The sequence below is a fragment of the Metopolophium dirhodum genome, chromosome 6 (assembly GCF_019925205.1).
Source record: "Metopolophium dirhodum isolate CAU chromosome 6, ASM1992520v1, whole genome shotgun sequence".
Taxonomy (NCBI): Eukaryota; Metazoa; Arthropoda; class Insecta; order Hemiptera; family Aphididae; genus Metopolophium; species Metopolophium dirhodum.
The window spans coordinates 33439317-33462772 of NC_083565.1; the positions used below are offsets into that span (position 1 = coordinate 33439317).

The following is a 23456-nucleotide window of genomic DNA, read 5'->3' on the forward strand; positions in this document are numbered from 1 at the left end:
ATTTTGAATAGAGCAATGTTTTATTTTCAAATTAATTTACTTATATACAAGGAATATTAATATTAAATTTAATGCAGACAACATATTATTCTAAAAATCACTGCTCAATAAAATAGTAAAATGAGAATTGTAAGTACACATTTTGAGTAAAACGATTTTCGAAATCAAAATGTCAAAATACAATTTATTGTAAATATAGTATTAAGTATACCTACCTACTTAATGCTTAATAGTAATGGATGTGGGCCAAGTCGGAGAGGGATAGTTTCTACTTTAATTTAGTGCTTTTACATGGCTTAGGATAAACAATCTGTTGTGTAAGAGTTTTGTAAACAAATTCTAAGCCAAACGTAAAACATAAGTTTGTTTATTCACTTTTGCTATGTACGCCCAACACCAACTAAATACTTAATAGTAATGTGTGTGGGACCAAATTAGAGAAAGATAGTTTTTACTTTAATTCGGTGTTTTTTCATGATTTAGGGTAAATGATCTGATATGTATAAGGGTTTTACAAACAACGATTTGTAAACAAAGTCAACATCAACAACAAAGCTTTTTTAAGCAATTTCGCCATAACCTTCTTAATAATTAATATTATCTAGTGAATGTGACCCGGGGTTTGGAATGAACGAGTTCCAAAAGAAACGGATTCCTGGGACTAATTCGTTTTTCTAAAAAAAGAACGAGAAAATAAACGAGTTCTTTTTTTCAAGGAATAATAACAAAATTGTTCGTTCCTTTCTAGTTCCAGTAATCTACACAGATATATAAATAATTTAAATTAAGGCTCCTGCAAATGTGTCATTTTTAAAGAGTTGTGCTTTGGCAATTATTTCGTTCCTGCGATTACTGATCGTCTTTGTGTGTGTAGTAAATGATCATTAGTGTGTGTATACTCCCCTACCATCACCCGTGACCCACATCAATTAACACTTCATGCTCACAACCCACAATGGTCAAACTTTTTTATGCAATAGGTACATGCAGGGGCGTATTAAAATGTTTCCCGCGTGTAGGCCTGTGGAAAATTTCCGCCCTTAATAACTAAAATAATAATATAATATACTGCACTAACTGAATTGTCATTTAATTAGCTACTATAAAATATGTATTAATTAGGTAAGTATGCAAAAGAAATTCCCAATAGTTTTCAAAAGCGCCGTGAAAAATAACATACAAATAAAGGGAAAGCGGGAATTTTTACGCAAAATTAGTTTTCAACAAAATAGATTTAGGTTTTTGGTGTTACTCTAAAACGCACACACATGAAATTTTCACTAGTTGTTCATATCCCATTTTCTTTACACGATCAAATTTTCAAAATATTTTGTTTTGTTTTGAACTGTTTAGGGACATTTTTAGCTTGCACCAATTTTATTAGTTTTTTTTCTATGAATATCAATAAAATTTTATTTGTTGGGTAAATAAGCTTGAAAATTTAATACAAGGCTCCTACTATATTGTTACAATGACATTTGAAAAATATTAAAATCCTTAATTACAATTTTTTTATAAGCATTTAAAGTTCAAATCTTGACAAAATACAGAAAAATCACGAAAAATAGCAAATTATTTTGAGATAATAAATCATAACCATTTTCTTATTAAATCTAAGATTTCAAAATGTAATACAAGATTCCTCATGAGTTTGTCTATCTTTATCAAAAAAAAAAAATGTCCACAAGCAAATCAAATTACATTTTTATGAGTGTTTGAAATTCATATTTTGACAAGATTGGATTTTCACTCGATTTCTCATGTACCTAGCGATTTGTTATTTTGCTGTAATTCAAAAACTAATAACCGTAGATACATGAAAATTTCACTGAATGTTTATATTTTCATTACCTAAACACCATAAAATGTTGAAAATATTTTGACTCTTTTTGAGCTGTTTTAAATTTTTTTAGTTTTGTTTTCTATAATTGTCAATAAAATTTTATTTGTTGGGTAAAAATGCGTGAAAACTTAATACAAAAAACGTAATAATAACAAAATGTCATTTGAAAAATACTATATATACACAGACACAATTTTTTTATAAGCATTTAAAGTTCAAATTTTGATAAAATGTATCAAATTTAAAATTTAATAATTATTTTGTAGTTAAAAATGTATAAAATGTCCAACTTTTATATCTAATAGGATTGAAAATTTAAATAGGTTATACTCATACCTAAATTACTTTAGGGGGATGGAGTTGCCGAGCGGACTAAGGCGTTGGTTGTGGCGCAAACCGACGCTGGTTCAAACCTCGGTTCACGGGCGACATTTTTTTCGGGCAAGTCACGGTGTCCGGAGAGAAGTGCCGCCATCCCCCACCCAGGCATGGCAGATATCCACTAAAAAAATCTGCCAAAAAATACACACACGTGTTACACCTACAATTTCCTCCCCTACAAACAAACACAAACAGCTAATGGCCATAGTTGCCAGGCTTCACGATCGAAAAAAAAATTACTTTATTCACAAAAACATCATCAATTATACTTATTACTTAGTAATATCACAGGCTGACTGACCGTCTTCGCTCAGAATTGTTTTTCTTATACAATGATATTATATCATTGAATTTAAATGTAATACCATACATTACAGTAACACACTTGTAACCTACTGTACAGCAGAGTGACACCCCTTGCCCGCCTTTTTTAAATTTGAATTTAACATGTTTTAATGATAATTAATAAACCAATATAATATATATTATTCCCGAGATGGAAGTTTTAAAAATATTGTTGCTACGAACAACTATACTGTTTGGATTTCGATTCTGTGTCTCAGTTGTTTATTTGTTAATTCTGTATCGTTCTTCGTAATTCTAAAATATTTACTGTACATAATATTTTTCTAAAAAATAGAAAAAAACGTTTCTGATAATATAATAATTAAATATAATCTGCGGTCATGTCAAATATCAGTAAAGTATATGATGTAAAGTCGTCGGTAGACGAGATTCAATGTTCATCCGTCGGAATCGACTCAAGTTGCCCGACGGATATTATAGTTGAAGATTCTGCAAGTCCCAATATCTGCTCTGACGTTGGGTTGGTGAGCACTGAAATTATGTCGTCCAGTTCCGCTGAAGTCGATATACATACGCCACCCGTCTTGGCATTTGCCACGTCGACGTCCGACTGTTTACTGTCCATATCTTCGTCGGCCGAATCTGAGGTGTCCATACTTTCGCCGTGTGACAATTCGCCTTTTGTACCTTTGCCACGCGTTTCGTCGGCATCTTCCACGCCGACGTCCGAATCTGCAGTATCCGTAATTTCGTCATCTGAATCTGCGGTGTCCGTAATTTCGTATTCTGACGGTTCGCTGTCCACATCTTCGTCGGCCGACGTAAAGAACGGTACGTCAAGCGAATTGGTCGAGTCGCCCGAGAGGGGGAACGGTACATCAAGTGAATTGGTTGAGTCGACCGAGAGGGGAAATTGTACGTCAAGTGAATTGATCGAGTTGTCCGAGACGGGAAACGGTACGTCAAGCGAATTGGTCAAGTCGACCGAGAGGGGAAACGATACGTCAAGCGAATTGGTCGAGCCGTCCGAGACGGGAAACGGATGTGTGATAACTAACGATAAGACAGCGTTGCACGCCGCGACGGAACCGGTGACAGAGGAGGATGTGGGAAAACCAAAGCTTAAGACGATTTGGAAAAGGACCAAGCGAATGCTATGCTGTGCTTGACGTTGGTATGTTTAGTGGTATACTGGTTTTTATGTACCTAATACCTAGAAAAGTTTGAATCTTGAAAATGTGTTAAAAAAAATGTATACCTACCTAGGATATGAGATTGATATAAGATTGTTTGTTATACCCACTGTATAAATGCATATTTTATAATTTACACATAATATTTTTTGTTATATTGTTAACCATATTTTCGAATTACAAAGGGTTAAAATCACAAATATATATAGCTCTATTGTAAGCAAAAATTCATATTGAACTGTAACTTTTAGAAAACAATGTGCAACAAAGATGAATAAATAAAATGTATGAATATGTAATAGTAAAATGTATAAATATGTAATAATAAAATGTATAATTATGTAATGATATAATGTATAAATGTAATAATAAAATGTAAAAATATTAAATATGTAATAATGAAATGTATAAATATTAAATATGTAATAATAAAATGTATAAATATGTAACAATAAAATGTATGAACATGTAATAATAAAATGTATAAATACTAATTGGTTGTAATATTCTTCTCAATGCTATATGTTCTTGTTTTAAATGATCAGTCATTCCAAATAAATAAATGCATAATAATTGTCAATATGAGGTTACGCCGTTGGTTATTACCACAGTCGACGCAAGCAATATTACACATAATTATTCCTGGAATAATATCGTTCCGTTTTAGATAATGGAAATTTTGATAAAAAAAAACACGATAAATATTGTGAAATAAGGTTTCATTTAAAAATAATGCCGACGTTAAAATTAACATATCAAATAAATTCATATTATATGAATTATCATAATAATTAAGGTTTTAAACTTCGTTAAAGTTGATAATTAATTATTTTGATATTCGTTGTCATTATAACGATGAGTGTTAAAACTGTATCTTTGTTCGGCTTAAATACCGATAACCCTTTTACTTAATTTGGTTCACAAAAAAATTACACGTAAGACCAGTGGCGTACCCAGGATTTTTCAATGGGGGGGCTTGAAAATCAGTTACAATTTTATTTTTGTTTTGTTCAGTCTAATAATTTCAGACGTTTATTCAAGGTATTTTAAAATGTTTGTAACTTTTCAACTTTTCTGGTAGAAAAAATGCTCTGATCATAAAATTTGATGCCCAATGTATGTTTTTGGAAGCACGTTGGAACTAGTTGGTACTTTTAACAGGTCGAAATTGAAAATGATCAGTGCTTTTTAAAATAATTAGAGAAAAAAAAATGAAAATTTACTAAAATTGTTTGGTAACCAGCTTGGTTATACCATCCTCACTTGAATTGGATTTGATTAGTTTAAATTTTTTTTCTATAATTATCAATAAAAAATTATTTATCCGGTCAAAAAGTTTAAAAATGTAATACGTAAGTTACTATAATGAATATTTTATAAAAAGTTCAACTTAGACTTGTATTCGTATACCTTATAAGGTATATTTCTTGTGTTACGATAATACGATAAATAAGACACTCGTATATTTAATTGAAATGATTTTTATAATTTATAATTTCAAAATTTAAATCAATAAAAAATTAAAATTTTCTATAAGCATAGCACGTTAAACACAATATACGAGTAAAAAATAATTAAATGTATACTAATGTAAGGTGATATGAAAAAAATTTTTATTTCATACTTAATCTTTTTTAATAATTTACAGTTATACATAATAAGATGTTTGATACTTTTCAGTGTACCTAATTATTTTCAAATGTACTTCATTCTGAGTTAATAAGCAGTTTAAAAATGATTGACTTGTTATTACGAAATTTGTGTTTTTTCATAAAAAGTTTTTCGTGATGGCCCAAACACGCTTAAGCAGTCGTATAAATAGCTATTAGTTGGACATATATTATATGTAAATCGGAATGTAAATTGTAAAAGTACAATTATTCAATATTGTGAATTTCGTTTAATTCACGTCATTTTTGTAGGCTTTAAGATAATGCAGATTTATTTACTTTTGTGCACTCAGTTGTTCAATCTCTCCAAGCACAAATTGTAAACACTAAATTTGGTAGAAAATAAATGATAAATCCTTCATGCCTTACCACCTTGGTAAAGTAAACACGCCGAGAAGGGTCTGCCGTCTCTTGTATACGTTATTATACAAGCTATCTTTAAATAAGAAAAACAACAAGAAATAAACAATAAATCATCGTCGGTCCGAAAGGTATTTTATTATGTCGTCTAGGAGAGGTTACTGTATATGATATAATATATTGTATGTACTATAATATCGTATGAAAATCGACACGAACACAGCAATCAGTGTCACTGTGACAGGTAGTTTAATACGAAATAGATTTTATAAAATCGCACGTTGCGGTCTGCTGTATTAAACAATGTCGTACAAGAATATTGAATATGTTTGTGGCGTATAACTGCATAACACATACCTCATAATATTATGATAAATATTATAATGACACACAATAATAACATGTAGGTAATAATGTTGTTCTTCAGGTGAAAACTATTTCGGTATAATAGACCAGCGCACACGCACAGCTGCGTTGTCTGCGGCAATCGGAGCCCGGAGGACAGTCGTGATTTTATGACTCTTCCATTTTGGGTCAGTTGGTTGGTTGGTTGGTTGGGGGGGGGGGGGGGGGGTAGTAGTGTAAAAGAGTCGCATGAAATAAACGCGACGACGGAACAATCCCGGGCGGAAAACCAAGCGATTACCAAAGTGTGTTCAAAGGAACCTAAGTGTTCTGTCGTCCTGTGGGACAATCTCAAGGGTTCCGCCAGGTGTATGTGAATATTTAGAAAATTATTTTAGATTTAAAATTTACCTAAAGAAAATAGTTACAAGTAGTATAATATTAATTGCTGTAAAATATTCGTTTTACAAGCATTGGTATTCCATGAAACACGAAACTTTTTTCTAAAGGTTGCCGTGGTTATAAAAGTTTGGGAACTGCTGTGCTAATTAAATAATAATATTGTATTTATTCAACTTTTCATAAATATGTACTCAATCACTTTCATTGTAAATGCCATGCAATAATGTTGTATTCTGGAATTTTTTTCCTGGTGAGAAGGATTTTTATTTCCCTATTTTTATTATGTACATTTGTAGGTAGGTGGATATAATCATTCATCAAAGCAGGGTTTACACTGTTGAATGTTATTATCGCAATTTTGATACGTGCGGACACCGGTCGCAAAAATGTGTGTACGCCACAAAGGTGCTGGAGTAGGTGTACTATATGCTGTGGGTGGTCAAGATGGATCAAACATTCTAAGTAGTGTTGAAACATTCAGACCAAGTATAGAAGTTTTGACTTCTATTGCAGATATGCATTTGCCTCGAAGTGATGCAGGTATCTTGTTCTTTAAAAATTAGAAGTTAATGTATGAACATTTTTTTTTTTTGTAAATATTTTATGGATATAACTTAATTTTTCAATTTAGCAGTAGTTGCATTAAATGGTGTATTGTATGTCGTAGGTGGCAACGACGAAACTTCTAGTTTGAATTCTGTAGAATGTTACAGCCCACACACCAATACCTGGACTATGGTGACAGTGCCAATGAATGATGCACGGACTTCAGCAGGAGTAATAGCCATTAATAGGCCACAACTTTTTAACACTTGTTAGAATTCGTGATTTTTTTTTTTTGATATAATATAAAATATAAATGTTTTCATCTATTGTTTTATAGTATCTTTATTAATTTTCCGTTAATTTTACAGTTTTTTAATGTTTTACTAAAAGATTTTTTTATACATAATAAATTGATAGCCATTGATAGCATATAAGATACATAATTTTTTTTTTGCATAAATATTTTCCCTTAATGTATAATAATATGTATATTAATTACTGTATTTCTATTGATTTTACAGTATTTTAATGTTTTATCAAAAAAGTTTTCGTATTATCTCTGTAAATATAATTAAAATTTGCAGATAATTTTTTATCAAAAATTTTTTATTCGGTTTTTAATACGAAATATTTTAATCAATTTTTTTTCCTAGGACTTATCATGCTAGTGACCAAATACAAATCCCTCGGCACCTGCAGTATTTCTTGCTTTTCCAGAGGCTCAAACACGCATAAATTCAACACTTTAGTAAACAGCTTGAGATGGGCGAATGCCGTTCTGCAACTAAGTAAAAAGTTTTAAACTAAAACCAATTAAATTGGTATTTTGAAAATGTTTATTAATAACAAAAATAATAGTGATTTATAAATTATAGGTAGGTACATATAAATAGAAAACTTATTTTTTTTAGTCTATACATTTTCTGTCTTTATTTTAACCACGTAAAATGAAAAAAATAAAATAATTTATAATTTATAAAAATATATTTGAATTATACTCAACAGAAAGTTCAATACTTTGATAGATAAAATATAATATGAGCATAATATAGTTACGTCGAAGATGGGCTTGGTTAAGGCCATAGACTTTAAAACTAATGAACAGCGCTTAGAGAGAGATGTCATGGGAACGATATAGAGTGAGCGAGAAAAAAAACAAAGTAGGTAGTAAAATTTCTACAGTGTTCCTTATGCGAAATTAAAAATATAATATCCATGTGATTTATTCGAATTAAACAAGTATAGATGACAATGTTAAGAGCCGATAGCTAAAAAGTTACCGAAACTGCAGAACTTGAATTTTCCCCTTGCAAAAAATTTAAACACACTAATTTTCGATAGTATTTTTGAAAATTTAAAATAACAATAAATAGTTATTATTAAATATTAATTTTTCACGCAAAACCAGTTTTCGAAAAAAAGCTATTTTGTTTTTTTACCGTTAATCCACAATCATTTTATACGAGCGTATAAAGTCAGAATTTTGACAAAATTCATCGAGATCTCGAAAATGTGCATATTATTATAATTTAGAAATTCATATATAAAGGTACACATCATATTTACATAAAATGTATAAAAAAAATATAACAAATCACAAAAAGAAAGTAACTTTAAATTTTAACTAGTTTATGTCTACCTTTGTCTTAAACTATAATTTATTTAATTTTTAGACTTAAGAATTTTAAAATAAATACAAAAATGAAGACCATTAGGTCCTAGATCCAATAAAATATGGTATAGGTACTCATTTTTGTAACATGTGTTACAACTTACAAGTAAAGAGCCCCCCCCCCACACACACACAAATATACATATGATCACATCCACTAGATACTATATTAAGTGTTAAGTAGGTGTATAATGAAATTGGTTAAACAAGCTTTGTTTTTGATGTTCGACTTAGAATTTATTCACAAATATTTGTTTACAAAACTCTTACACAGCAGATTGTTTATACTAAACCATCTAAAAGCACTAAATTAAAGAAGAAACTATACCTCTCCGATTTGGCCCACACCCATTACTATTAAGCATTAAGTAGGTGGGATATATACTTAATACTATATTTACAATAAATTGTATTTCGACATTTTGATTTTAAAAATCGTTTTACTCAAATTGGTACTTACTATTCTCATTTTATTGAGCACTGATTTTTAGAATAATATTTTGTCTGCATTAAATTAAATATTAATAAACCTAGTAAATAGTTACCTGTAGTAAAAATTAATTTGAAAATACATCATCATTCTATTAAGAATCTAAAATACACAATTATTTTTGTTTTCAATTATTTATTAAAAGTATATAATATTATAGCTTTGTTGTTGATGTTCGACTTAGAATTTGTTTACAAAACATTGTTTGCAAAACTCTTAAACATATCAGATTGTTTACCCTAAATGAGGAAAAAAACACTGAATTAAAGTAAAATCTATCTTTCTCGAATTTGGCTCCACACACATTACTATTAAGTATTTAGTGGAAGACGGGCGTATAGCATAATTGAATATAAACAATCTTATTATTTACGTATGGCTTAGAATTTGTTTATAAATCTTTGTTTACAAAACTCTTATACGCTGCAGCAGATTGTTTATACTAAACCATGTAAAAGCGCTAATTTAAAGTAGAAACTATCCCTCTCTGATTTGGCTCACACCCATTACAATTCAAAAATCGTTTCTACTCAAAATGTATAGGTACTTACTATTCTCATTTTACCAGCACTGAATTTTAGAATAATATGTTTTTTGCATTAAATTCAATATTTACATACATAGTACCTAAATAAGTTACCGGTAGTAAAAATTAATTTGAGAATACACCATCAATCTATTCAGAATCAGAAATACATAATCATTTGTTAATGTAATTTTTCTCTGGTCATCCGATGAAATGTTCACTAATATTTTTTCCATTAAAAGAAAAGTTTCTGAAAAATGAATTAAGGTTTAAAAAATCTATGCAAGTGTAATATGCATTCGTTAATTATTACTAGAAATTATGTTTTAATGTTTTGCTATATGTTTACCGGTAACAATAGTTGGTGTCTGAGACTTTTAGGTGGATATTTAAATTTAAAAAACTAAAATATATATAATATTGAATAAAAAACAAAATACACAACAATTCAGATATTTATTATATAAGTAATTACAAAATAGTTTTCTGCCAAAATAATACTAGGTTGTTAAATTTATGTCTTCTTTGATATTATCATCTTTAGTTTGAACATTAGTATTCATGTCCTTTACATCATCATTTTTAGACAAACGCCTTAATATAAAATTGACAATAATTTGTATTGCACAAGTGACAAATGCGACCATGCTTAACAGCTTAAACGTAGCAATACTTCCAATGTGTTTGAACATATAACCACCTACGATGCTTCCAATGGGCGCGCCTAAGACACAACCAATCAACATCGTGAATGTAAAGTCAAAATATTTTCAAGTTTATATTATAAAGGTATTTAAAGTGTAACGAAATGACCTGACAAACGAAAAAAACTTGTATTAAAATCAATATTTTAAAACTGATTTTCTTGTACCTATAATAATGTATAAACACTTGCGCTATAATAATATATATTATAAAATTGTTTATGTTTATTTTTAATACTGGAAATAAAAAAAATTTTGCAAATATTCTAAACAGCCTATTTTTAAATCTTGTTTTTAGAAAAATATTGATGGTAAAATGTTTATTTAAGTTAAATAACTAGTTTATTTTTTATAAATCGTTATTCTACTTATACATATAAATATTTAATTTCGACTAAATATTTTGATCTTAACACATGTACTAAAAATAACTGTTTATATAATTTTTAGATGAGATAAAAATTATTGAGGGTAATAGAATCCTACGACACCCGCCCTTAATATCAGTTGAATATGGAAACATGAAAATATATCGAACCTATTCCAATGTAAGCCGTCCCGACGACTCCTTGGAGTGTTCCTTCAGCGCCGACAGGCGTTATAAGTGCCGCATACGAAATGGCTGCCGAATAAGACATTGCGAACGTTATTCCGTTGAGTAATTCCACTGGTAACGCCCAAAGAGGGTTCTCGATGATCGTGTACGAAGAGAATATACACGTAAACGTGAAAAATACTATGGACAATATGGTCATGTGATCCACACGTTTCAGTATGTAGCCTATAATAATATATAATATATAAAACAATCATTTTTATCTGTTGTTTTCAAGCAACAATTTACTGGAAAAAAGGAACGACGGCACTTCGCCACCGAAACATTGGATTAGTAATGATGTTCCTTGGAGAGTCTTCATCCAAGATTTCGTCTCGGGGTGGAACTCATTCGACAAGTCTTCCAGGTACCTATAATGTGTATAATACTGGGATTTATTATTAGCACCTAACCAACAAAAATATCTAAATATATTAATATTAATATTATGTTCATTTAAAATAATTGATCTTCCAAATCGCCCGTGTTATTTATCTCGTATATTTTATGGTATTAAAATATGAAATAATATTATCATAGTACAATAATGGGATAGAATTTGAGAGTATAGAATAGTTTATTATTTATCTATAAATTATGTTTAACTTGAATTGGAAGTAGAGAGGCTAAGTAAAAAAAATATAAGATCTTTAAGCACTATTAAGATGTGATAATGTGATATCATGAATAAATGCTAAGTATATTGAATTTAAGTTAACTTATTTTGTTTCAATAATTTATTTACTTGGCGAGGAATTATTTCTTAAAAGAAACAAAGTGTGATGAACTAAATAATTAAATGGCGAAGGAATATCAAAATATAACTTATTATTATTTTAAAAATATTATTTTTAATATTTATATACTATTATAAATAATTCCTCGCCAAGTAAATAAATTATTGAAACAAAATAAGTTTACTTAAATTCAATATACTTAGCATTTATTCATGATATCACATTATCACATTATCACATTATAGTGCTTTAAGATCTTATATTTTTTTTACTTAGCCATTTGTACACGTAGTTAACGAAGGATTTTTGTTGTGATACCACTAATTTTTATCATCAATGCAAATAACGAAAATGTATCTATATTTTTATCTTTATATAGTATATTGTTTATTATATATTTTTATCTATAACTTTATCTAAATAATGTATCTATAATTATTTTAGTTTTGTTTTCTAGAGTTATTATATACACAGCTATTATTTGCCATCTTTCTTTATTAGAAATATAAGATCATTACACCTACACCAAATATTCGATTTTTTAATTATGATTGTGTAATGATTCAAAAACGGCACTAATATACACCCAAACTAATATACACGATAGCTAAAAACGACGGAAAATAACGAAATGAATGCATACTGCACGACACTCGGCTCTGAATCCGGCAGTCGCATTGCGACGACGACTACCGTGATTCTGAATTTGATATAAATTTCCGTTAAAAAGTTTGCACTTTTTCATTTATAATTTAATTTATAAACGTACGATTTTGATGATTTTTACAAAAGCACGTTCTACACAATATTTCTGACGTTTTAGAGTTAACTAGGAGTTAGTTGATGCATTAGAAAATTAGTTATGTCGTATAACAAATTTACCTGTATTTTACACAGTTTCAATAGGCAACTCCTGCTTCGTTATACTATACACACACCGTGTCGTGCAATTATTTTTTTTTTTTTACTTAGCTCGCGCCACGGCCGTTGGATAAACTAATACATTACATAGGAATATTTATGTTAATAGAACATAATTTAGCACTATCGTTTATTATCAACGTTGGTTCTTAATTTGTAAGATAATAATTTTATATGGGTAATTATTGTAGATATCGAAAACAGTTTTCATCTAAAATCTAAATGAATTATTATAATATTATATTAACAATATTAAACTGTTGTATTTTGTTTTTTTATTTTAAACAGTACATTTAATATAATTACATAATTTAACTAACTATCGAAATTGCCTACACTTATTATATGTTAGTCTGAAATACGTATGTTAAAATAATTATATATTATTAGTATTTTTAAAAAATAAAACAGGTCATGTATTTGTATTATTTAAATTTATGTAATTGTTTGCTTACCAAAATACGAAGTACCATATGAAAGACATAAAAAATCCAATAAAAACAACCCAAAGAAGAAACGCGAGTACTTTACCTTCAGTGAATACTTTTTTTACGTCAGAAGCTACAATTTTGGTATCATTTTCTTGTACAACCTATAATACAGAACAAGCAAATATGTAGTTTTTTCATGACATTATATGTGTAAGCCAAAAATTTTTACATATTTACGAAGTAAATCATTTGACGGAACATCGATTTTCTATACCGTCAAATTTGAGATGGATTTGTTTCCAATTTAACTAACTTTAAAAAAATTTGAGTGAAATCTATTAAGCGATAACGTTGGAAAACAATATTATTAAAATAATATAAAACAAAATCACATTTTTGACTTCCAAATTGTTATGATTGTTTTATCCGTATAAAAGTGAAGTGCGATTGAATTTTATATACACTAGTAAAATATATAAAATATATCTGATTAAAATTTAAAGTAGGTACACCTAATAATCAGCAAATTTTGGTTCAAAAATAAAGCTTAAACACACGATGACACTCAAATCGCCTCGAAAATAAATACCCAAATGGTCTACTCGAATTGCCTTCCATAGCTACCTAGATATTTAATTAATATATCGTTAGTTGTCCGTGTACTATCGTCTATCAATGATTATATCGATCTTCAAAATATATTGTTTATACCTATATTATAGGTACCTACAGTATTTCACTATTAATTTGTTGAATGCTGTAATCTTGTCCATCACTAAATGTCTCTTGTCTCTGTCGATATTTTAAGTAAGTTAAATATTAGCCCATTATCATAGTCAGTTTCGTTAGCGCAACCGTTTCCATAAATCACACGTTAATGCGCAGGTACATAATTTTATAAAAAATAATATAAAATGAACGTGAACAGTAAAATAGGCGAAACGAATTTTTTTTTATTTTTTTTTTTAAATTGTATGTATTGATTATTAATTATTTTGTATTATTTTTAATTATTGCTATTATTTTTATTGATTATTTAAAAAAATTTGACACTGACTCAATTTACACAATTTATTTAATTTATTAATATTTCCTATAATTTAAGGTTAGAAATCTTTTAGTTATATGCTATAACTATCGGAGGCAATTCCGGTATAATGTAGGGTCACTACCTAAATAAATTAGGAAGCAATTCAAGTGAACGAATAATTTTGAAACTGGGAGAAACCTTTAAGAAATAATTTCACAGGAGGCAATTCGAGGTCAGATGGGAGGCGATTCGTGAGCGCCCAAACACACATAATATGATGGATAGTTCTAGCTATAAGTCAATAACTATAACTAGAAGTCTATTAGATTTGTAGATATTATATACTGTACCTTGAGGTTAAACACGACATATATATCTAAAAGGAAACATAGCATTGCAATGACGTAACCTGGAGCATAGTTTTTGTACTCTAGCCCTGCGCTATACCAGTCTACGGATGCACCGGAAATAATGGCGAACAAACTCCAACCAATGGATCCCCACAACCTTTGTTTTCCATAATTATTTTTGTCTTCGCCTTGATAGAAAACACAAACACGATTCAACTATAATGACATTGTACGTATTATTTGATAATCAAAGCTGGGCAAGTTAACCAATTTTTTTAACTAGTTAAAGTTAAGTTATCCTAAAATAAAAAATAACTAAGCTAAGTTAAAGTTAGTTTTAAAAAGTTACTGAATTTGAGTAACTAAGTTAAGTTACAAATTTTCATGAAAATAATAACCAAGTTAAGTTAAAAGTTAAGTTACTTTTTTTTTTTAAATACATTTAACTTACTCATGAACGTTTTTTTATCTCATCGTAGGAAAATAACTAGTTTTGGTATAAAGTAAAACAAATTAATAACAAATGCACAGACTATATTATTATTTTATAAATTATACAACTATTTTAGATTATTGTTATAGCTGTACCTTACATACAGATCAAAATTATATATTTGCAGTATAATTTAAATATTAGCATTTATTTATTAAAAAAAACTAAATAGTAGTTGAATCTTGAAATATGATTTTTTCCATTTGTTTCCATTAAAATACAATAAAAATATAGAATAGAATATAGTATAATATAGTACCTATTTAATCATATTCTACTCAAAAAATATAAATTAATCTACTGCTGCTAGTTCTGCTATAAAGCAAACTTGTGAAATTAATAATTATTTTGTTTTAAATGTTGTCTAATCTAAATGTTTCTTTTTTGAATTTGAAGGAAAATGTTTAAAACATTGATATAAAAAAGAAAATATTTACAGTTCACATTAAAATATAAAATATTAAAATGTTACTTCAAAAATATTTTTACAGTCCTAATCTCATCAGTTTATTAAAAGTAGCAATCAAACTATTAGAACTAACAGAAGTGTTCAAAATAATAAAATTACTTAATTAATCCTGGCGGTTCTCAGAAATATCAATGCAAATAATATACAGTACATAAATCAAAATAAGAACATTTTTGTAAATTAACTTTTTACAAATAACTTTAATTTTAACAAAATAACTAAGTTAAGTTACAATTATTTATAAAAAGAAATAACTTATTTACTAACTAAGTTATTTTCTACATTCTATTTTTTTTTAACTAGTTAAGTTAAAAGTTATATAAAAAAAGTAACTATTAACTTAACTAATAACTTTTTAACTAGTAACTGCCCAGCTTGGTTGATAATAGTATCAATAGCAGTGATGTAGTCGTAATTTTTTTACTGAGTATACGTTTTAATGTGCTTGATATGTAAACGTGGGGGCTTCTCCCCTCCCCCCCCCCCCAACCACTATATATACTACGCTATTACTAATGATATATTTATAATTACATACACTTTACTACTACCTTACCGCAATTGAGTCTCTATAGTTTACAATCATACTCCTAAGATATATGATTACCTATACATTTAAATTGTTTATGATTACCTATGTTAATTTCTTAACCCCCCCTATCACCACTTCTTTTTAAGTCAAAAAACCTAAATATTTATTAATATTTATAGTCTTAAATGTATACTCGGTAGTATATAAATAAGGTATCACAACTTTGAATGATTAAAAATAAATGAAAACATCATTTTTTTTAGATCAATTGTTATATTTATGTAATTATTGTGTGACACAGTGTATGTACATAAAATAATATTTTTTGACAAAATTATTTTCAGTAATGCATGTGACCGTGAATCTCAGCGTCGGCTATCGTTATCGATAAGCTTATAATTTTAGACGTATAATATATAATATATATATAATAAATAGAAATCCATGCAATGAAGTTAAAAATAGATGTGTAAAATGTAAAAATTAGTTCCTAATGAACATGATAATAAGGAAATATGTTTGGTATTATTGATTATTCGCTAATACTATTTATATTATTGATTTATAGCTATACAGTATACCCGTATACCTGCGTATCACAAATTATATTATAAGTATACGCATCAACCAAAAACTGGAGAAGTCGTTATACGCCGTATACCCGCGTATACGCCCCACTACACCACTGATCAATAGGTATAATATAAGTAATGGTTAATGAAGCCAACTAAAGACAAAACATGGACCGATTACAACAAGTAGGTATTATTGGTATTATAGGAAAGCTCAACTGTTTACATTTTTTGAGACGTTTCTCAGTGTATTCTACTACTAATAGGTAAACCTTCTTACCATCTTGCCTACCTAAACACAACAATTTTAGTTTTTCAGAACATAAAGATTAAACGTGTACAATACCAATAGGCAATAATATAGTGACTTGGTGATATCGGGAAAATTAATATTATACTATGGTTCCATACAGCAGCTGTTACCTCCCAAAAGTAAATTGTTCCCACAATCTCACATCAATAATTTAATAAGATCATTATTTATTTTTACCTAATAAATCCATACAAATCGTGTCCTCTAAAACAGTTTTCGCCATTCCGACCATTTTGATTAAGACAAGTGTAGTAAAAAACATCCAAAAAAGTGGCGACTTGATCACGTCCAAATCGTTCATTTCCTCTTTTGTTGTCGTACCAGGAATTATTGATAGTAAACATACCAATACAAACATGATTATTGAATTCGCAATAAACATAGACCGACGACATTTGTATTTATCTGTAACGGCACCTACAATTGGTCTCATCAGCAGAGGTGTTCCCATAGGGTATACTACATATACGCCGTATACTCTCAAGATATTTTGTGAAAACTATGGGTATACTGCGTATACTCTCAAATTATATACAAAAGTAAAAAAAAAAACTGGTTTTGGTTACTCAGAAAATGCTAGACAACTGGATTGCTTTTGCCAGTGACGGAGCAAGTGTAATGACGGGTAAGAAAGCTGGAGTTGCTACTAAACTACGCGAAAAAATTCCGAATCTATTTACCTGGCATTGTTTATGTCATCGCCTCGAACTCTCAGTACATGACGTAATAAAAGATTGTACTGGAGTCTCTCGTTTCCAAAATCTAATGGACAAACTCTACGCTTACTATCATCAAAGTCCTAAAAATTCAATGGGTTTAGATAAATCTTGTGTTGAAGTAGGCATTGAAATGAAAAAAATAGGTCGTGTTTTGAATGTACGCTGGTCTGCAAGCAGTTTTCGAACTATAAAAGCCATATGGAATAATTATCCGGGAATATATTTACATGTTAGTAAAACACATGATGCGACATCAAACGGCATAAAAAAAAAAATTAGAATCCTCTTCTTTTTTGGAGGAACTTGGACTTTTTTACGATGTTCTTTCTGAGCTTGCAATGTTATCTTGTATATTACAGTCCAGAAAAACAACTCTAATGCGTGCCCAGTCGGAGATAAATAGAACGATTAGAATTTTAGAAAGTCTGAAAGCTGAACCTGGGGAAAAAGAAAAGGAAATTATAGAAGCTATTCAGAAAGGAATTAACAAAGGTGTCAATATTACAATGACAAAATCAGGAGGGATTAACAGGTTACAATTTTTGCAAAATTTAGTAGACAGAATGCGTCAACGCTTATTTGATGACTCAAAAAATAAAACAATGCTAGAAGACATTCAGGTAAAGAAAAAAACTATTATTTTGATAATTTATTTCAATATTTTGATTATTTAAACAGAATAAATGAATATTTTAATAAATCGTCTTTTATTTTATAGGTAATTGATGAAGTGTTCAAAGTAGCAACTAATGATGCAAAGGGAGAAGATGAAGTTAAAAGAGTATCACGGACATTAGGTTTTTCTGAATTTGAAAGTGTAGTTGACTTCCGTTCAAGAAATGTTTTTTCTAGTTTCATGAAAGCATTAAATATACTCCCAACTTCAACAGCTGATTGTGAACGAGGGTTTTCCGATATGAATTTGACAATAACTGATTTAAGGACTAGATTAAACATTGAAAATGTGTCAGATTTGATGTTCATCTCTATCAATGGCCCTTCAGTTGCAGATTTTAATCCTAGACCTTATATTAAAATTTGGTTAAGAGATCACCGTTCTGCCGTTTCCACTCCTAGAGGTAAAGAAAGAAAAGAAATAGACGACGAAAATAAGATGCAGAAATTATTTTTTAACAATTTATTTAATTAAATTTTTTAGTATTTGTATATTTTCATATTTTATTGACTTATAAAGGTAATTTCAAGCTTTTTTTAAAAGTTTGATTTTTTTTTCATATTTTTAACACATCCTTTATAATTATAGACCACAGTAAAAATATTTGTATATTATTAAATATTCATGTTTATTACTAAATCATGGATCTTCACCTCGACTAGTCTTAGTATACTCTCAAAAAAAATATTGGGAACACCTCTGCTCATCAGCATTCCAGGAATTGGTTGTAGCATGAATATTAAACCAACAATGAATGCAGAATAACCACGTTGTTTTGATACTATCGTCAAAAATGGCGTAAACGCATAACCTGAACAAATAAGAAAAATAACGATTTAGTCATTGATTGCAATACGTAAATCTCAATATCACATCTAGCTTCAGAACAAGACTGTCATAACTCCAAATGTATAGTTTTGAGAATAATCGATTTGATGTTTAAAACTTTAATATATTTTATAGGGTTCTTTACTCATGCATTTGAAACTAAAAATAATTATACTTGTAGACATACTTTGCATTATGGCACTTGATTATTCAGAGGCCGCCACTCAGGCATTTGTTGTCTTCGTCTTCCAAACGTACAATATGGCAAATTTTACATTCACATTAAAACGTTTTACACTGTAATTTCTAAAACTAGTGTGAATCTTTTATTATACAATTTAAATGTAAGATTACTATCTAAAGCATCCCGGAGGCTTTTATTGAAATTTTTTTATTAAGAAGCAAGTATTATGACCATTTTTAAACTGTTCATTTTTTGAACATTTTAAAACAATCAAAACTTACTTAAAAATAATAATATCAATAAAATCCTCCGAGACGTTCTAGATCAGTGGTTCCCAACCCATGAATTGCGAGCAGCGTGGTACTGAGTCGAGAACCATATAATATTAAATAATATTATTATATATTGTATTATGTACCTCATTATATTTCTGGTTTTAATAATATTTATAATATATGATTGGTTCCTTCGTTTATATATTGTTTTTCCCGACACTTTTGAAAACTATTGGGAATTTCGACGTCTCGAATACACCTACTAGGTTCACTTCCTATCGAACAAGATACTGTTGAAGAAAATCGAAGCAGTTTTATTGCCCCAAACCGTGATGAAAGACACAAAAAAAACACACATCATTGTAAAATCAATACTACATTCATCACTCCGCTCAGAATCTAAAATTTGCGGCGGTACCCGCGACTATAACACGTCTTCCTACAAATACCTGTCTGTATAATATAAGACAGTAGGTATATAAGTGATGATAACAGTTTATTTTATAAAAAAGTTTTTATTGATATTATGTGGGTGGCTATAAAGTTTTGACACGCCCAGGCGGGGATATAACAAACCAGTACTTATCTAAGATTTAATCCAAATAGTACAAATTGTACTTTTTGCATTATTATTTTGTATTTTTTTTTAGAATCTACCATATTATTTTCATTTTTTTATTACATAATAATACATATATTTACACATTTTAGTTTTTTCTTAATACAAATAAATCCGAGCCCCAGTCATTATTATTATGAACGCACGTGCGCGTCCTATCGAAAGAATAATCTTTTTGAATTTAGGTTAGTGTATAATGAATAATATGTTGATAACGGTGTCGGTATTATAATTTGATTATAAATCCAATAGACTATTCGATATCCTGTATAGAATATAAATTTAATTTAAATATTTCGGTAAATAAAACAATGAATACTGAAATTTGTTTATGACTAATATCTACCTACTTAATTCACTTCAGTCAAAAATAAGAAAAAATCATTTTTTTGACCAGATTCACCTCAAATACCATAATCATGCCATATTTTATGGTATTATTAATTATTATACAATGTTATACGCCTATACAGCTATTATTCACTGCAAGGTCCAGTGGTGGGCTGAAGGGCTCAATTTTGACGCAGCTGCGTCAACTTTTCAGATGGGGTGGTGCCACCCCGTGACTGTGGCACAAAATTACATGCTTAAGGCCCGACCTCTTGGCTCTTTCGACCACATTTTATTTACATCATAACTTCGTTATGGTTATAATGGTAGGTGAGGGTGGTGGTAAGTACTTAATTCTGAAAATTCGTCATTTAAAATGTAAGTTCAGTCCGCCACCGGCAAGGTCTAACGAATTTTTATATTATATGTTTAAGTATGCATATCATTTTGTAGTAAATTAAACGATTCTATTGAAAGCAAAAAAATAATCCTTACACACTAAACTTTTTTTTTATTATTATTATTACATAATCAAATTTTTGGTTTGACTTCCCACCTCCATATTATATGTGATAATTGTGGAATTCGAAGAAAAAAAACGTTATGTACGTATAATACAATAATAAGTGGCGACTAGTGCCTTGAGAATTGTTAATTTATTATGAGTGCAGGCGATTGGCAATTTTGAATTATAATATTATGAACACGTCCACGACGATCAACACGGAGAGTTTAAAAAAAATAATAGTAAACTGTGACGATTTGCGCCCACAAAAAACAATATAAAATAACCAAACGACGTTTTGCGCCAGTAATAACAATAATTGTTTAGCTTGACCGTTTGCCGCGAACCGATTCCTGTTTGGGCGGCCGTGCTAAAGGTACGCGAACCGGCTCGTCGGCGGTGGCCGATTACTCGTCTCTGTAATCTGCATAATCATTAGAATTATATAATAACGTAGACAATAACTTTATTATACAAAAATAAAACGAAAATGTGTTTTGTGTGAGCCGGTCGGCGGCGGAGTGTCCATAAAATTATTATACGTGTCACACCGCAGTATCCGTGTATATTTCATGTCTCCGTAGCGGTGACATATTATGTTTAAGTAGGTATGCATAATATTGTTTAGTAGTAAGACAAACGATTCTATTGAATAAAAAAAACTGTTTTGGAATCGATTGCTTATAATAATATATCATTATAATAATAATAATAATATATAATTAGGGCCCGGAACTTGATACATTTACGAGGCTCGTCTTTACAGAAATTTGATTCATGGAATAAATGAATTTAATGGACAATTTTTATTTTGAATTTTATGCATTTTTAGGGAATTTATTGCTTTACGGTCATTTTTTAGTAATTTTGGTGCATTTTATTCATTTTTGTACTTTTTTTTTACATTTATTTGCATTTTCCTTGTTACACTTTATCGTGACACATTCAGTTTCCATTAGCTTTTCGATTATCGACGTTCATTAGCTTTATCATTTGGTATCGCAATCTACGATTATTTAATAAACTGTAGACCAATATTATTTTAGGCCCGATCAATTAGAAAAAAAATATTCCCAAAATTCGATCGAAAAAAATATTTTTGAAGGCTCCTTCGAGAGTAAACATTTTGAAAAAGCTAGAATCTATAATAAATACGATTTGTGACCCATGAATTGTATAAAACGTAATTATTGTAAAACTTAAATTATTAAAAATATTAAGTCATTATAAAGTAAATTTGGTATTTCTGTGGTAATTTTTTAAGTAATTTTTTGATGTTTATAAGTAATTTTAACATTTTTTTCGTGTGCATTTTTTAAAGATTTGAAGGTCATTAAGTTCCGGGCCTTAAATATAATATTAGGTATGTCAATGGACACATCCAATACATATTATATCCAGAACCTTTGATATTAATAATTATTATACACACTTAGTATACTTTAAAAAAATAAATCCTTACATGCTAAACTTTTTTTTATTATAATTATTACATAATCATATATTTTATTTGACTTCCTTATTTAACTTCCTACCTCCATATGACCATATTATATATTATACAATATAATTTAATATATTAAGTGTAGGATTTGAAAAAAAAAAAACAATCTATTTTCATCCAAAAATATCTACTCATATTTACCTAAATGTAATTCAATTTTCTAAATTATGAAGTAATCATATCGCAATAATGTTTTTTATATTGAATTATTTTGTATAAATAAAAAAAATATCTCATAATTATTACGAAATTCATAGTTAATTGTGAGTGTTCAATATTTTTCAAATAAGCATATTAGGGATCTGCATAATATAGCAGAGTGGTAAACATGATTCTGCACATAGTCAGAAATAATAACGACACGATATAATAATTGAATGAACATAATATAATATTATTATAATGTGATAACAGGTGTATGTTGCATGACTAAAATATCGGTGACTTATCCAACGTGCGATATTATTATAATATAATATTATTTACAATTGAGCATAATATTATGCTATCATCCTTTCTTATCATTTTATTATTGCATTAAAACCTCTGAGTATGTAGGTATATTATTATAATATTCTCACCTCCAATTCCAAAAAAATAGTGAATTTTCATCAACAGGAGTTTTCTATTGACCTGGAAGTAGGTCATTTTTGTGGTTGTCACTCGTACACACTACACAGCAAGTTGTGTTATTAATATAATATTATTATCGTGTTTATTAAAGAGTTTAATTGTTTAAACGTGTGTCGAATGTATTGAATCTAAAAAAAAAAACAATACTATAATTCTTATGGTGCACGAGTTTCTGGAGAGACAGGCAAGACAGACCTAGCTCGGATATTGTTACTCGTCGCACACATCCACGGTGATGATGATCACTCGAAATTCTATGTTAAACAAAAAAATAAATAAAATGTGGTAACTGATTACCGAAC

At 28.9% G+C, this 23456-nt stretch overlaps 3 protein-coding genes across 3 annotated transcripts; 2 read left to right on the forward strand and 1 right to left on the reverse strand.

Annotated features, from left to right (window-relative positions):
- The first annotated feature begins 6886 nt into the window (after positions 1-6886).
- LOC132947711 (kelch-like protein 2) lies at positions 6887-7319 on the forward strand. The gene is made up of 2 exons (XM_061017967.1): positions 6887-7040; positions 7132-7319. The coding sequence occupies exons 1-2, from the start codon at positions 6887-6889 to the stop codon at positions 7317-7319; spliced, it is 342 nt and encodes a 113-aa protein (XP_060873950.1).
- A 2701-nt stretch (positions 7320-10020) lies between these two features.
- Positions 10021-23456, reverse strand: LOC132947905 (major facilitator superfamily domain-containing protein 6-like). Its single transcript, XM_061018166.1, has 9 exons — positions 23350-23456; positions 23103-23282; positions 18989-19087; positions 17059-17319; positions 14503-14690; positions 13147-13283; positions 11283-11404; positions 10977-11219; positions 10021-10458 (listed from the first exon to the last, which is right to left on the reverse strand). Exons 2-9 carry the CDS (start codon positions 23167-23169, stop codon positions 10235-10237), a joined length of 1341 nt encoding a protein of 446 aa, XP_060874149.1. The 5' UTR covers positions 23170-23282; positions 23350-23456; the 3' UTR covers positions 10021-10234.
- LOC132947903 (E3 SUMO-protein ligase KIAA1586-like) lies at positions 17695-19077 on the forward strand. Its single transcript, XM_061018163.1, has 2 exons — positions 17695-18220; positions 18319-19077. Exons 1-2 carry the CDS (start codon positions 17939-17941, stop codon positions 18748-18750), a joined length of 714 nt encoding a protein of 237 aa, XP_060874146.1. The 5' UTR covers positions 17695-17938; the 3' UTR covers positions 18751-19077.

Excerpts from the sequence above, each read along its gene's own strand:
- LOC132947711 (XM_061017967.1), top strand. The coding sequence starts at position 6,887 with ATGTGTGTACGCCACAAAGGTGCTGGAGTAGGTGTACTATATGCTGTG. Across the intron at positions 7,041-7,131 it reads TTTGCCTCGAAGTGATGCAG|CAGTAGTTGCATTAAATGGT; the intron begins GTATCTTGTTCT and ends TTTTCAATTTAG.
- LOC132947905 (XM_061018166.1), bottom strand. The coding sequence starts at position 23,169 with ATGACCTACTTCCAGGTCAATAGAAAACTCCTGTTGATGAAAATTCAC. Across the intron at positions 19,088-23,102 it reads CTATTTTTTTGGAATTGGAG|GTTATGCGTTTACGCCATTT; the intron begins GTGAGAATATTA and ends TTATTTGTTCAG. Across the intron at positions 14,691-17,058 it reads GATTTGTATGGATTTATTAG|GCGAAGACAAAAATAATTAT; the intron begins GTAAAAATAAAT and ends TTTTCTATCAAG.
- LOC132947903 (XM_061018163.1), top strand. The coding sequence starts at position 17,939 with ATGTTATCTTGTATATTACAGTCCAGAAAAACAACTCTAATGCGTGCC. Across the intron at positions 18,221-18,318 it reads CAATGCTAGAAGACATTCAG|GTAATTGATGAAGTGTTCAA; the intron begins GTAAAGAAAAAA and ends TTTATTTTATAG.